This window comes from Phocoena sinus, chromosome 2 (assembly GCF_008692025.1).
Source record: "Phocoena sinus isolate mPhoSin1 chromosome 2, mPhoSin1.pri, whole genome shotgun sequence".
In the NCBI taxonomy this organism is placed as follows: domain Eukaryota; kingdom Metazoa; phylum Chordata; class Mammalia; order Artiodactyla; family Phocoenidae; genus Phocoena; species Phocoena sinus.
This window is the reverse complement of record NC_045764.1, coordinates 123,083,502-123,100,133: the sequence shown is the minus strand read 5'-3', so window position 1 is coordinate 123,100,133 and position 16,632 is coordinate 123,083,502. Positions and strand designations below refer to the sequence as shown.

The window sequence follows — 16,632 nt, the reverse complement described above, 5'->3', positions numbered from 1 at the left end:
GTCAGAAAGAGAAAGACAAATACCATATGCTAACACATATATATGGAATCTAAGAGAAAAAAACAAAAATGTCATGAAGAACCTAGGGGTAAGACAGGAATAAAGATATAGGCCTACTAGAGAATGGACTTGAGGATATGGGGAGGGGGAAGGGTAAGCTGTGACAAAGTGAGAGAGTGGCATGGACATATATACACTACCAAACGTAAAATAGATAGCTAGTGGGAAGCAGCCACATAGCACAGGGAGATCAGCTCAGTGCTTTGTGACCACCTAGAGGGGTGGGATAGGAAGGGTGGGAGGGAGGGAGACGTAAGAGGGAAGAGATATGGGAACATATGTATATGTATAACTGATTCACTTTGTTATAAAGCAGAAACTAGCACACCATTGTAAAGCAATTATACTCCAATAAAGATGTTAAAAAAAAAATTTCCAAAATGTACATTTTGCTGAAATTCTGAAAGAAAATCAGTAATAATGACTTTGAAACCAAATTTACTATCAAAGTAATGTACTTTAAATATGTATTATATTATTTCCTAAAAATATCAACATTTTATCAATTTTTTCAAATGTGGCAAAGTAAGGCATGAGTTACTTTACATATAAGCCTACTGATTTCATTTAGTACAGCTTTTCTTTTTTAAGGTCAAATAAATGTGGCATATTTATACTTTGTTATTCAAATAATCCTTAACTCAGCTGAAAAATAGGATTACCTCTTGAAGTACTGCAAAATTTGTTTCATGCAACTTTGTGTTCAATATTTCAGAATGAAAAGCAGCTAAGCATCTAATAAAGTTCAGTCCCTCAATTTTCTTCTCCCTATGGGAAAAACAAAGAAACAACAAAATCATGCATTAAATGGGGCTCAACTGGAACAGGATCTCAGATTTCTTCTTTTGTGTGTATGGAATACTGTCAACGAGGAGACCCTGGGTATTTTCCCTTATCATGTAGGAAGCTCAAATAAAAAGATATGGAAAGTTTTGTTCACTCCTATAGTTCTCTTTCATGATCCAGAACATTTTTTAAGAGCCAAAACCACTATTGACAGTCAAACTAAGTTCATGCTTTATAAATAAAAAGGAACATTTCTCCACCAGTAAGAATGTCATATTCTTTTTAGAGAACAGAAGGGAAAGGAATGGCAAATAAAATGTGAGGGAATCAGTAAAACAAAAATGGAAGGAGATTAAGTAACTACATATTACTTTGTTGGTGAGTATATAATCCAAGTGCAGAAAACCATCAAGAGGTGTTTCTGTAACTTGTATTTCTTTTTCATTATCTTACCTAATGAGCCAGATGAAGGGTAGGTGAATACTAACAACAAGACGGTAGATTCAAGTGGGATTGGGATATAACATTTTAAACTTGATGGTTTCCATCTTATATGTTTGAAAAATGCAAGCTGAGTTTCCTTAGTTGGTAATATTGATGGTGGTTATTTTTCTAAGCATTTAAATCCCCTGAATAAGTTATGGAAAATAGGGAGAAAAGACCTAAGATTCCAAGGTGGCAAGAGTAAACCTATTTAATAGCTGTCTGGTTCAAGATTTTCATTTTTTGATTAAGCATAAAACTGTTACAGTTACTGTTCAGATGCACAAACAACCAGATTCTGTACACAAAGTAAATAAGAGAAAGTGGAGTCAAGAGAGAGGAAAGCAGAAAAAGAAATTAAGACATAGTGGCTGAAATTTTTTCATTAAATCTATAAATTCTCAGATCCAAGAACAAATCCTAAACAGGATAACCATAAAATAAACACAAAATGGAACATCAAATTACTAAAAACAGTGTTGAAGGGAATATTCTTAAAAGCAGCCATAGAAAAAAGGGCAAATTACACACAGGAGAACAAAGATAACAATGATAAAAGACTTTAGCTCAGAAATATGCAAGCCACTGAACAAAATTTAAGTGCTAAAAAGAAACCGACAAAAAAATCAACTTAATTTAAGGAGGAATATACAAATCTTAAACTATAGTTGGAGATTGCAAAAGCCCAGTAACTGATGAAACAAATAAACAGGAAGTCAGTAAGGATACAGAAAACTTAACACTGTCAACCACTACCAACGAACCTGATCTTCTTAACCTTTATAGAACACTACAAACAACTTCAGTATGCAGATTCTTTTCAAGTTCATGTGAAACAAGCATCTGCATGGTTTTGACATCAGGGTATACTGCTTTCAAAGAATGAGATGGGAAGTATACCAGCCTCTTCAATGTTCTAAACGTTTGTATAGAATTTCTTTCCTAAATGTTTGGTATAATTCACTAGTGAAACCATCCAAGCATGGAGTTTTCTTTGTGGGAAAGAAACTCAAATTCAATTTCCTCAATAGATATTGGGTTATATAGATTATCTACTTTTTGAGTGAGTTTTGGTAGATTCTGTCTTTCAAGGAATCTGTGCATTTCACTAAGTTCACAAATTTATGGGCATAAAGCTGTTTATCATATTCCTTTATTATTTAATAGCTGTATGATCAGTAATGATGTTCCTTCTCTCATTCCTGATGTATTAATCTGTTTCTTCTCTTTTTTCTTCATCAGTCTGACTAGAGGTTTATCAATTGTATTTATTTTCTCCAAGAGCCCGCTTTTGCTTTCATTTATATCCTCTATTATTTGTTTTCTATTTCATTGATTTCCATCATGTTGTTTATTATTATTTTTTTTTGCTTATTTTGGGCTTCATTTGCTCTTCTGTTTCAGTTTAAGATGAAAGCTGAGGTCACTGATATAATGTTTCATTCTTAATTTTATTAAATTCAAATTACTTTCTAATTTCCCTTATGATTTCTTCTTACAGCCATGGGTGATTTATAAGTATGTTACTTAGTTTCTAAATATTTAGAGATTTTACAGGTATGTGTTCCTAACTTCTAATTTAATTCCACTGTGGTCAGAGAACAAAATTTGTATAATCTGAAACCTTTTAAATTACTTGTTTTATGTTCCAGAATATGGTCTTTCTTGGTAAATGTTCCTTGCAGACTTGAAAAGAATGTGAATTCTGTTGTTCTAGCTGGAGTGTTCTATAAATGTCAATCAGGTCAAGTTGAAAGTCTTCTATATCCTTACTAATTTTCTTTCTACTAGTTTTATCAATTAATGAGAGGATTGTTTGAGTTCCAACTATAACTGTGGATTTGTTTATTTCTTTGCAGTTCTACCAGTTTTTGCTTAATGTATTTTAAAGCTCCATTATATGGTAATATAATTTATATAATATTATATTATATAATAGATTATGGTTCAGGATTGCCATGTCTTCTTGATGAATTAACTCCCTTATCAATATAAAATGGCCCTCTTTATTCGTGATGTGATAGAATTCTAAGATGGCACCTTGATTCCTGTCCCAGGTGTACATGCCCTGAATAATACTCTCCCCTTGAGGGTGAATATGATGGGATATCACTTCTCTCAATCATGTTACATTATATAACAAAAGGGATTTTGCAAGTTGTCCTACAGCTCACCGATCCTCTGTTCATGTCTTTCTTCTAGTTTCTTTAACACATGGATTAGAATTATAACTATAGTTATAATGTCTTTGTCTACTAATTCTATCATTTTTGGGTTAGTTTCAATTGTTTTCTTTTTTTCCTTTTCATTATGGGTTGTATTTTCCTGCTTCTTTGCATGCCTGGTAATTTTTTATTGGATGCCAGGCATTGTGAATTTTTATCTTAGATATTTTTGTATTCCTATAAATATTTTTGGGCTTCTTTATGAGATATAGTTAAGTTACTTGGAAATTCTGATCCTTTCAGGCCTTGCTTTTATGCTTTGTTTGGAGAAACAAAACTAGTCTTTAGCCTAGGGCTTATTCATTCCATAGATGAAGCAAAACTCTTCTGAGTATTCTACCCAATGCCATGTGAATTATAAGGTTTTCCACTCTGCCGGTGGGGAGAGAAAGTATTCTTGGCCTTATATACATACCAGGGAACATTCTTTGTAACTTCTATGAGTGGTCCTTGTTCTGGTTTCACAAGCATGCCTTGACCAAATACTCAGCTAAACATGAGAATAATCTTCTGAAGGTTCTTAGAGTTCTTTAAGGAACTGTATCCTCCTCTGGCATTCTGCCCTGCAAGCTCTAGCTATCTTGGCCTCCCCAAACTCCCAGCTCCATCTCTATCTCTGCTGGTATCTACATGGTTTTCCCCTCCCTAAGCTGTGTAGGAAGTTAGCAAGGGCTCACCTTTGTTTCTCAGGGATCACTGTCTTTCACTGCCTGGTTAACAATACTCTGAAAACCATTGTTTCATATATTTTGTATTATTTCTTTAGTTCTTTCTGATGTGAAGGCAAATCTAATGCCTGTTAATCTATCTTGGCAGGAAGTGGAATTTCAAGAGTTCTATTTTGAAATGTTAAATTTCAAAAAATTTAACATTTTTAACATAAAAATTTAACATTTTTAACATAAAGTTCTAATTTATCATGTTAAATTTAAGATGTCTATTGGCATCCAAGTGGAAGTCAAGGAGGCAGTTCGATTACAAGTCCAGAGCTCAAGAAGATACCAGGGATTCAGATAAGCATTTATGAGAAATCAGAGTATGGATAGAATTTAAAGCTATCGAATTGAATGAGATCATTTAAGAAAGGGGTTGGCAAACTATGGCTCACAGAGCAAATCTAGCCCCATCAGAGTTTACTTCTATAAGTAAAATTTTTATAAGTAAAGTTCACTGAAACACAACTGTGCCCATTCATTTTCATACTGTCTAAGGCTGATTTTGCACTATAACAGCAAAGTTGAGTAGCTGCAACAGACAAGTGGCCTGAAAAGCCTAAAATATTTTACTATCTGGCTCTTTATAGGGAAAGATTGCCAGCCTGGATCTATGGGATGAATGTAGATAGAGAACGCCAGTGGATTAAATTCTGGAGCACTCCTCAATTTTGAAATCAAACATTAAGTACTGAAGCAGGAAAAGAACCAAGAGTCTCAAATTTTTCCAGGGTGAAATGAAAAAAAGTATATGAAGAAGGGAGTGTCAACTGTGTCAAATGATGCTGAGAGGCTAAGTATGATGAGGACTAATAAGTGACCAGTGTTTAGCAAATGGCCACTTCTGCAGTTTTAGTGAAGTGGCGGTCACAGTGGGGAGGGTTGAAAGCCAATCAAAGAAGGCTGAGAAGAGAACATAAGGTGAAAAAGCAGACACAATGAATTAGCCTTTTTGAGGACTTTTGCTAAAAAGGGGGGAAAAAAGAAATGTGAAAATGTGAAGAAGATGTGCAGTTTAGGAAGGAGTTTTAAAAACAGGAAATATTATAGCACATTTTTATGTTGATGAATATGAATCTAGAAAAGAAGCAAAACTGATGATGAGGTATAGGAGGTGGATGCAGAGAGAGACTGAAGATTGAATAGGGGAGGAAATGGGACAAGGGGAGCCAAGAGATGTTCCAGCTGAAGCAAGTGGAATGCCACTGTCTTTTTTTTCCCTTTGAGTTATTGGCTGGGTTGGCTGGATGGCTGCTGTAGCTGTGGTAGGAACAGATAAGTATTTTCAGGATTTTTATAGGATATATTTCACAGAGAAACACTTGGAGAAATGATGAGATTTATACTTAATACCAAAAGGTTTGCATAATCCATAATAAAGCTAACTATGTCCTTATGGTATGTAAGTTATAATATAACAGGTAATACAGTGCTATTAGGACCAGAGTTCAGCTACATAAATAAGTTGGAAAAAACTCAGACTGCCTAAGAAGTAAAATAATCATTCCTAAGACTATTTTAATAGGAAATGTTTCAAGGTTTCTAAAAATAAAATTTCAGAAAACTTTTGGAACTCAGCTTAGTTTTAAGTTAAGGATGGTGAACTCACCAATCCTCATCAGCTAAAAGCCTCAGAGCTTCTGTCAGTGCTACTTCTGGTTTGGAAAATGGCCGTAGTTCTGATGAAACCATTATTTCTGGACTATGAGTGACAGAAGGCATCCTTTCTTTATACTGTGGAATGGCTCCAGGAGATGCTTCGTCTAAAACAAAGAAACATACTAAATAAAGCATCGAATAACTCTGATACAAAGGGGTACAAATAATATTCTGACCATAGACTCTATGAATATTTCTTATAGAAACTATTAGTTTAGTCTCTAACAAAATTGTAATACCTGGATACCAAAGCTATTTAAAACTATACTTTTTATATACAAAATTATTAAATTACATTTACTGTAAGTATATAAGTGGTTTTGCAGTCATGAGTCATATAACAAAGTCTAGCTTTAAGAGCTAAAAGTCAGTAAGAAGCATATGATCCCATTTTGTAAAAACATGTGGATATATACCTGTTTCACTGTATATACCTGTTTCAGGATATATACCTGTTTCATTTCACAGAAATGAAGCTTTGTGACAACTGTATATAAATTACCAATTTTTGCTATTGTTATTGAATTAATGGTATACTAAAAATCCTAAGACCATGTGTAGTAACGTGGTCGATGTTTCTTCCATAATCAAACATTTACTTTCCATTTTCTAGATGTAAGGCATTGCCCTAGATATTGGGGAAACAAATCATCTGAGTGCTCAGGGTAATACCTCGAGGGCACTGCATAATGTAAGACACATGCAGTGAAGGTGTTAGAACGGAATAGACCAGAAAGATAAAATAGAATGTGTAATGGTTTTTGTAAATGGATAAAGGTTAGTTATTTTTTCATGTTAAGAGATAATTTTAAAAAGGTAATATTAAGCACTAGAAAACGACTATAATAAAAAGTATTTATCAACCATGCTGTTCTTAAGAAAATGTTAGATGAAACACATGAGATACACAAATATAAGAAATTACACTTGATGCTGTATATTAATTACATATTCAGATGCAATTAAAATCCAAAGACAACAAGATATTAATGATATTAGTTAACACTTATTAAATACTTTGTGTTAGATGTTGTGATAAAGACTTTACAAACTTTACTACATTTAATTCTCTCAACAAAGGTGATGGATATTCTCATTATCTCTAATTTGCAACCGAGAGAAAATAACTGAGTTTTACAGAGGCTAAGAAATGTATTCAAGGTCTCAATGCTAATGAGTGGCAAAGGCAGGATTTTCATCTAGGTCTACTATCACCCTAGATTTTATACAAAGAGGTCTAAGACAGAATCCCTGCTTTCCAAACTTTATCACATACCCGATGAGAAGAGACATGCAAAAAGATGCATATGGTATTCTGGATTACTGTAGTGATAAACTTGTACCAGTTTTTGTTAGAGTAAATCACATATGAAGAAAATTATATGACAATTAATGAATATGATAAATAGACATCATTAATTTTTTTTGATGATTCAGATGCACCCTCATTAGGTTTCATATGTAAGACTGACATGTATTAAAAAAAAAAACAACACAAAACTCAACTTTGGAATTTTACAATCCAGAAAGAATAGCAAATACAAAATAGCACTACTAACTGTCATTTATTGACATCTTGCCTGCATTGTGCTAAATGCTTCACATGTTTACATTATCCCATTTGATTCATTCAATAACCCTATGCGATGGTTACTATTATTCCTACATTACAGGTGAAGAAACTGTTGCTAAAGTTTTAAGGATTCCCTCTCTATATCTACTCCACCTCCATTCTCATGAGAGAATAATTCATTAGGAAGAGATGCAGATAAACACCAAGTTATCAACCTTGGGGTTATACCACTATTGCTACTGTTTTTACCTGAAAAAAGTGAAAAAACAAAACAAAACAAATACTACTCTGGAAAAGGAGGTGTACAGAGTATCAATCTAAAGCAGTGCTGCCCCAACTAAGGGTTTTTTGTTTAAACGTCCCCTCCTGAAGCCTGCTACTTTTACAAAATACAATAAAAGTGTTGTGGCAAGTCTCTAAAAGGTTACTCTCACTGTTTGTAGTTATCTTGTAAGCATATTCTTCTGTTCAAAATATAAGCATGATTTCAAGGAAGCAATCTCCTTATACTGCTTAGAAATAAAATCTGCAAAGCCTATATTATAGGCGAGAAAAATCACAAAATTAGTTGATGTCTCTAGCAAGAATGAATATGAAACAATTTATGATTTGCTACTCTTTGTATTATTTGCTACTATTTGTACTTCTATTCCTACTGTTAACTACTGACTTAGGTAAGAAGTTTTGTGGGTTTTTCTTCCCCTAGATTCTATGATAGTAATAATCAGTGAAACTATTTAAGTATGCTGAAAATAGGCTTAAATGTCACAAATGCCTAGATTTAACTGGTACTCAGGGCCATGTTTAACCAGTAATTTTACAGGCCAACACCTCTCATCAGGCATACTCTCAATAATTACTAACTTTGAGGATACAGAATTTTTAAAACATTTGCTACACTTCCTGCATTATTAAAAGAAATACAAGCTAGAAAGAATTGCAAACATTCATCTAGTTCAATTCTCTTTTATATTTATCTTTGGGAGAGATTAAGTATGTTGTCTAAGATCACATTTATAAATTTACGTTTTCTATACTTCTTGGGTTTTTTGTTCACACCTAGACTTCAGACCCAACATCAATTTAAGAATGTTTGTTATAGTTTATACAGTTTATTCCTTAGGAAAAAAAATAATAACAAAAATAATAAGCAGTAATTTTTTTTTTTTTTTTTTGCGGTACACAGGCCTCTCACTGCTGTGGCCTCTCCTGTTGCGGAGCACAGGCTCCGGACGCACAGGCTCAGCGCCCATGCCCCACGGGCCCAGCCGCTCCGCGGCATGTGGGATCTTCCTGGACCGGGGCACGAACCCGTGTCCCCTGCATTGGCAGGCGGACTCTCGACCACTGTGCCACCAGGGAAGCCCATAAGCAGTAATTTTTAATGTTTATTATAGTTCACACAATTTTTCATTTCAATTTCTGATTTTCCTAGCTGCTGCTACACCTAAGACCTATTCAATATTTTTAAAAATAACACAGGAAACATGGAGCTTAATCTTGACCAGGTATAGAACCTATTAAGTACTCAATGACTAGCTGAATAAATGATAAATGCAATGATTTTTTTTATCATGATCTAATAAACCAGCTTCACAATCTCAGTTACCTTAGCTATAAAATGGAATACTACCCTCAGTGAAACAAGAATATTTTGCAGGGAACAAAGACGAGATCTTTGAGATAATCTGGACCTTTCAGATAGTTTAGATATTTTACATGGCCAGAAAATAGAGGCCTTTTTTCAGGTCACAAAGCTAATTAAAAGGCAGAACTAATATTAAAGAAGCCAGGTCTGTCTACTGACTCCTACTGGTTTAGTGTTTTTTCCATCACAAAATGCATTGAACCACATGTGGTCTCTTCAACTTAAATAAGCATTTGTGACATTACTCCCTATATTTAAACATATCTTACCTGAATCTGAAAACACTAAAGATGGTGACCTTTTTAAACTGGCCTCTTTTTTTCAATGGAGGGCTGAAGGCAATGTTTTCTAAAGGAGAACTTTCATTTTTTTCATATTCCCACCTCATCCCCCAAAATATTTAAGTCTAGAAGGGAGAAAAACAATCAATTAGCTTCCTTTTTATAAGAAACAGTATTTATTACAATAGTTAGAAGTAACTGGGTCTTTCAAATTTCAGTGTTGTATTTCAACATATTCCACTATTAGCCATATATCAACCTCAGTTAAACTATAGTACATTAGTTTTAGAATATTACGAGTTAAATAAGACCACAGCAAATGTTAAATTCCACTTACTTTCAGATGCCATTTTCTCAGTTCCTGTATGTTTCATTCGTTCCCAAGGATTCTTCTCACAATCTTTAATGTCAAAAAGTTCTTTTTCCTCTTTTCTCTTTTGTCTCATCTTGTCATAAGTAGATTTTGAAATAGAAACTTTAATCTGCAGGAAAAAGTTGAAATATCTGAAATCATTCAGGGAGTCTGACATTTAAAATAACTATCTTCATCTTAGACAACTGTAAGCTATACAAAATAAACTATACATTTCTTAGTCCTTATTTCAGTAATTCTAAAACTAAATAGAATTACCTAGTGCTAATCTCCAAATAAATTTGTGCCTGAAGATACTAGTTTGTTACTCCCTGAGGATATCCTAGGAAATTGTTGAATATATATATACACATACATATATGTATATAAAGTACATGTAGAGCATAAAGTACACTAGATACTTTACGCCAGAATGACAGCATATTTGGTGGGAAAGGAGAATAACCTATCATTTAAATGATTAAAGTTCAGGAATTTCAATTACACTGAGATTTAAAAAAATTTAATCAAAACACTTTCACTACCCCAAATCTGATATACACAAAACAATGATGCATCATTGAATTTATCCTAATAATTAGTAAATAACCTTACATCTTTTTCATTCTCAACATCAACACATGATGGAATACTCTGCTGGACTGCTCTTCCATAAATCCCTGATGGTGGTTCAGTACTTTTAACTGAAAACGTATCCCCATTTTCCACAGAAGATATCACTGATTGGCTGCAGGTTGCTGGTGCTGGGACTGGACTTCCAAATACCCCTGAAAGCAACCAACCATCAAACTGTCATTAAGTATTTATGTGATGTTACGCTGGACAGCAAAGTTTTAAGACAAGGCTCTTGTCTTCAAGAAGTATACGATATAGTTAATAAGAAAAACATGTTAAATAATCACAAAATATAAAAACACTCTAACAGGATGATAATATGAGGTACCACAAGACATTTCATGATAATATCAAATGAGAACACCATATTGTAAGTTCTGAGTTCACAAGAAAGAACGGTTGGGTGAGCTGGGGGTTTAAGATGGTTTCAAAGAGGAAGGATTTGAGCTGGGATTAGAAGACACAAAGAATTTGGATAGACAAGTGAGGAAGGAGGGGAGGACGTCCTATGAGATGGGATGCTCATAAGCAGAGCTGAACAAGTAGAAAGCATGTATGTGGACTGAATAAGTTTGGTTGGGCACAAGGCAAATAGAGGAAAAACAGAAAATAAGTTTACAAGGGTAGGTTAGAGCCTATCTGAGGAGGGACTTTTATTTTTTATTATATATTTCTTTTTAAAATTTATTTATTTAATTTATTTATTTTTGTCTGCGTTGGGTCTTTGTTGCTGCGTGTGGGCTTTCTCTAGTTGCGGCGAGCGGGGGCTACTCTTTTTTTTTTTTTTTAAAGAAGATGTTGGGGGTAGGAGTTTATTAATTTATTTTATTTAGTTTTGCTGTGTTGGGTCTTCGTTTCTGTGCAAGGGCTTTCTCTAGTTGTGGCAAGCGGGGGCCACTCTTCATCGTGGTGTGCGGGCCTCTCACTATTGCGGCCTTTCTTGTTGCAGAGCACAGGCTCCAGACACACAGGCTCAGCAGTTGTGGCTCATGGGCCTAGATGCTCCGTGGCATGTGGGATCCTCCCAGACCAGGGCTTGAACCCGTGTCCCCTGCATTAGCAGGCAGATTCTCAACCACTGCGCCACCAGGGAAGCCCGAGCGGGGGCTACTCTTCGTTGCAGTGTGTGGGCTTCTCACTGTGGTGGCTTCTTGTGCTGCAGAGCACGGGCTCTAGGTGCGTGGACTTCAGTAGTTGTGGCACATGGGCTCAGTAGTTGTGGCTCGTGGGCTCTAGAGCGCAAGCTCAGTAGTTGTGGTGCATGGGCTTAGTTGCTCTGCAGCATGTGGGATCTTCCCGGACCAGGGCTTGAACCCATGTCCCCTGCGTTGGCAGGTGGATTCTTAACCACTGTGCCACCAGGGAAGCCCTGAGGAGGGTCTTAAATTAACTTAATAAGACTCTATCAAGCAAAGAAGTTAGGAAAGCTTTCTGAGCATTTCATTCTATTTCCCAAAAATAAGATGTACACCCTCAATGTCTATCATCATATTCTAGTTTTTCAACTAGAATTGAAATTAAAATTAAACTAAAATTATATTGAAATTTAAATTAAATTTTAACTTAAATTAATTTTAATTTAAAAATAAAATTTAATTAAAAAATTAAAAAGGAATCTAGCTGGGTTGTTAATGAACTTGATGGGGAAATCCTTTCACAATGTATATGGATATCAAATCATCACACTGTACACTTTAAATATCTTACAATTTTATTTGTCAATTATACCTCAATAAAGTTGGGGGAAAAAAAACACTAGTTTTAAAGGATATTTGCAAATATGTTGTTCAAAGGTTTCCTAACTCCCCTAAAATATATAAGAGATATTAATTAAGATTTGTCTAGTCTTTGCATGGGAGACAATACAATTATATTAATTTATATTGATGACAAAGTCGATCAATAAGGACTACTATTTGAATTTAAACTGTGGTAAAATGGTCTAAGCTATCCTAAAAGTGTCTTAGAAGTACCTAAACCCCACCTGTCACATAATACATCTCTGAAAATTACTGACATGAATTTACTGTTGTTTCATTAGAGGATAGAAATGTCATGTTACGTATTCACTTTTAATTCTTTCAATTTAACAATATTTTAAAAAGAAAGTTCTATTCAGCACCTGAATCACACTCTTCTCTATTCTTTATTGATATGCTTTGCTTATATGTGAAGAACATATTCAATTAAAAGCTAAAAAACTTTGAAATACCTTTTCCAACAACTACTACTGAGTCTTCTGATAAGGTATTTGTAGACATAAAGTCGAAACTGGAAATTTGGTGGAAATTTGATGATGACCCTGTAAATCCTAAAGAAACAAAAAAACCCACATTAAAAAATACATATTTATATAGTATTTCAGGATATCATAACATGATCTTTTAAAACTGAAAACTAACTTCATGCAAAGGATTTACAATTTATATATTTACCAATGTTCATTAACTCAATAAATATTTTTTTATTTATTTATTTTTTGTTTTTGCGGTAAGCAGGCCTCTCACTGTTGTGAACTCTCCCGTTGCGGAGCACAGGCTCTGGACGTGCAGGCTCAGAGGCCATGGCTCACAGGCCCAGCCGCTACACAGCATGTGGGATCTTCCTGGACCGGGGCATGAACCTGTGTCCTCTGCATCAGCAGGCGGACTCTCAACCACTGCGCCACCAAGGAAGCCCAACTCAATAAATATTTATAATTAGAATACCTGGTTTGTCCATTGTATATTCTTGCCTCCTTTGTCATAGATTAATTGACTGTAGGTGCATGGGTTTACTTCTGAGCTCTCTATTCTGTTCCATTGATCTATATGTCTGTTTTTGTGCAAATACCACGCTGTTTTGATTACTGTAGTGCTGCAGTATTGTTTGAAGTCTCAAAGGGATATGCCTCCAGCTTCATTCTTTTTTCCTCAGGACTGCTTTGGCAATTCTGGGTGTTTTGTGATTCCATATAAATTTTAGTATTATTGTTCTAGTTCTGTGAATAATGCCATGCATATTTTGATAGGGATCACATTAAATCTGTATAGTTTGCTTTGGGTAGTATTAACTTTTAAACATTAACTCTTCCAATCCAAGAGCACAGAATAGCTTTCCATTTCTTAAAATCATCATCAATTTCCTTTATCAATGTTTTGGAGTCTTCGGCATATAGGTTTTTCACTCATTTCATTTCTTCATTTTGCCACACCGTGAGGCATGTGGGATCTTAGTTCCCCCCCCAGTGATCGAACTCATGCCCCCTGCATTGGGAGTGCGGAGTCTTAACCACTGAACCACCAGGGAAGTCCAGTATTTTTTTTTTGACGTGATTTTAAATGGGATTTTTTTTAACCTTCTCTTTCTGATATTTCATTGTTACTGTAAAAAAATATAACAGATTTCTGTATATTAATCTTGTATCCTGCTACCTTGCTGAATTCATCTATTAGTTCTAATAATTTTTGTGTGGAGTCTTTAGGGGTCTCTATATAGAGTATCATGTCATCTGCCAATAGGGACGGTTTTACCACCTCCCTTCCAATTTGGATACCTTTTGTTTCTTTTTCTTGTCTGATTGCTTCCAATACTATGCTCAATAGAAGTGGTGAGAGCAGGTATCCTTGTCTTGTTCCTGAATTTAGCGGGAAGGCTTTTAGCTTTTCACCATTGAGTATTATGTTGGCTGTGGGTTTGCTGTAAATGGCTTTTGAGATATGTTCCCTCTATACCCACTTGGGTGAGAGTTTTTACCATGGATGGATGCTGAATTTTATCAAATACTTTTTCTGCATCTATTGAGATGATCATATGGCTTCCTGTTGATGTAGTACTGATATATCACATTGATTGATTTATTATGATGAACCATCCTTGTGACCCTAAAATGAATCCAACTTGATCGTGATGTATGATCCTTTTTACGTATCGCTGGATTCAGTTTGCTAATATTTTGGAAAGTTTTTTTTTTGATTGATTGATTGATTTGGCTGCATTGGGTCTTAGTTGTGGCACACAGGATCTTTGCTGCGGCACATGGGATCTTTCATTGCAGCATGCAGGCTCTAGAGTGTGCAGGCTCAGTAGCTGCGGCGCAAAGGCTCTCTAGTTGTGGCGCATGGGCTCCAGAGTGCGCAGGCTCAGTAGTTGCAGCAAGCAGGCTCTGTTGTGGCTCATGGGCTCTAGAGCGTGTGGGCTCAGTAGCTGCGGCACACGGGCTTAGCTGCCCCGCAGAATATGGGATCTTAGTTCCCTGACCAGGGATCGAACCCAGGTCCCCTGCATTAGAAGGTGGATTCTTAACCACTGGACCAAAGCAAAAAATATTTGCTAATATTTTGTTGAGGATTTGTACATCTATGTTTATGAAACATATTGATCTGTAATTTTCTTTCTTTTTTCTTTTCTTAATGTCTTTGTCTGGTTTTGGTATCAGGGTGACGGTGGCTTCATAGAATGAATTAGGGAGTGTTCCCTCCTCTTCAATCTTTTGGAATAGTTTGAGAAGGATAGGTGTAAGGTCTTGTATGTTTGGTAGAATTTCCCAGTGAAGCTGTCTGGCCCGAGATTTTTGCTTGCAGAGAGCTTTTTAAATTACAGATTCTATTTCACTTCTAGTGATCAGTCTGTTCAAAATATGTTTCTTCTTGACTAAATTTTGGCAGGCTGTATATTTCTAAAAATTTGCCCAATTTGTTGGCATATAACTCTTCATAGTATTCTCATGAGTTTTTGTATTTCTGTGGTATCAGTTGTTATTTCTCTTTACCTTCTTATGTTTTTTCGGGGTCCTCTCTCTTTTCTTCTTGGTGAGCCTGGCTAGAGGTTTGTCAATTTTGTTTATCTTAAAAACAAACAAACAAAAAAAACCAGCTCTTGGTTTTATTGATCTTTTTTTTTTTTTGATCTCTATTTATTTCCTCTCTGATATTTATCTATTTCCTTCCTTCTGCTGGCTTTGGGTTTTGTTTGTCCTTCTTCTTCTCGTTCTTTTAGGTGGTAGGTTAGGTTGTTTATTTGAGATTTTTCTTGTTTCTTGAGGAATGTCTGTATCGCTATAAACTTCCCTCTTAGAAATGCTTTTGCTACATCCCACAGATTTTGTAAAGTTGTATTTTCATTGTCACTTGTCTTGAGGTATTTTCTGATTTCCTCCTTGGTTTCATTGTTTACCCACTGGTTTTCTACTACCATGTTGCTTAGTATCCATGTGATGGGTTTTTTTCTTATTTTTCTTTCTGTGGCTGATTTCTACAGTTTCATACTATTGTGGTTAGAAAAGATGCTTGAAATAATTTCTATCCTCCTAAATTTGTTGAGGCTTGTTTGGTGACCTAGTATGTCATCTATTGCAGAGAATGTTCCATGGGCACTTGAAAAGAATGTGTATTCTGGGTTTTATCAATGTAGTGTCCTATAGATATCAATTAAGTCCAACTGGTCTATTGCATCACTTAGGATCTCTGTTCCCTTATTGACTTTTCTGTCTGGAAATCTGTCCATTGATGTCAGTGGGGTGTTAAAAGTCTCCTAGTATTATTGTATTCCTGTCAGTTTCTCTCTTCATGTCTGTTAGTATTTGTTTTATATAGTGTATTTAGGTGCTCCTATACTGAGTACATATATGTTAATGAGAGTAATATCCTCTTCTTGTATTGATCCTTTTATCATGATATAATGTCCTTCTTTGTCTTTCTTTATGAACTTTGTTTTAAAGTCTATTTTGTCTTTAGAAAATGGACTTGAGGACATGGGGTGGGAGGGCAAACCTGGGGTGAAGTGAGAATAGCATCGACATACATACACTACTGAATGTAAAATAGTTGGCTGGTGGGAAGCAGCAGCATAGCACAGGGAGATCAGCTCGGTGTTATGCGATGATCTAGAGGGGTGGGTTAGGGAGGATGGGAGGGAGGCTCATGAGGGAGGGGATGTGGGGACATGTGTATGCATATGGCTGATTTGCTTTGTTGTGCAACAAAAACTAACACAGTACTGTGAAGCAATTATACTCCAACAAAGATTTATTAAAAAAAAGAAAAAAAAAGTCTATTTTGTCTGATATGAGTATTGCTACTCCCACTTTCTTGTTATTTCCATCTGCATAAAATATCTTTTTCCATCCCCTCACTTTCAATCTGTATGTGTTCTTTGCCCTAACTTGAGTCTCTTGTAGGCAGCATATTGTAGGTTCTTGTGTTTTTATCCAATCTGCCATTGAGTCTTTTTTTTTTT

General features: G+C 35.2%; 1 protein-coding gene across 1 annotated transcript in view; it reads right to left on the bottom strand.

Annotated features, from left to right (window-relative positions):
* The window catches only part of TOGARAM1 (TOG array regulator of axonemal microtubules 1), an 81,561-nt gene that overhangs the window by 20,305 nt on the left and 44,624 nt on the right, over positions 1-16,632 (bottom strand). The window contains exons 9-13 of the mRNA XM_032623701.1: positions 12,629-12,727; positions 10,396-10,568; positions 9,766-9,910; positions 5,877-6,030; positions 723-828 (exon numbers count right to left, since the gene is read on the bottom strand). Of these exons, the coding sequence (XP_032479592.1) occupies positions 723-828; positions 5,877-6,030; positions 9,766-9,910; positions 10,396-10,568; positions 12,629-12,727 (677 nt within the window). The remainder of the gene's footprint in view (positions 1-722; positions 829-5,876; positions 6,031-9,765; positions 9,911-10,395; positions 10,569-12,628; positions 12,728-16,632) is intronic.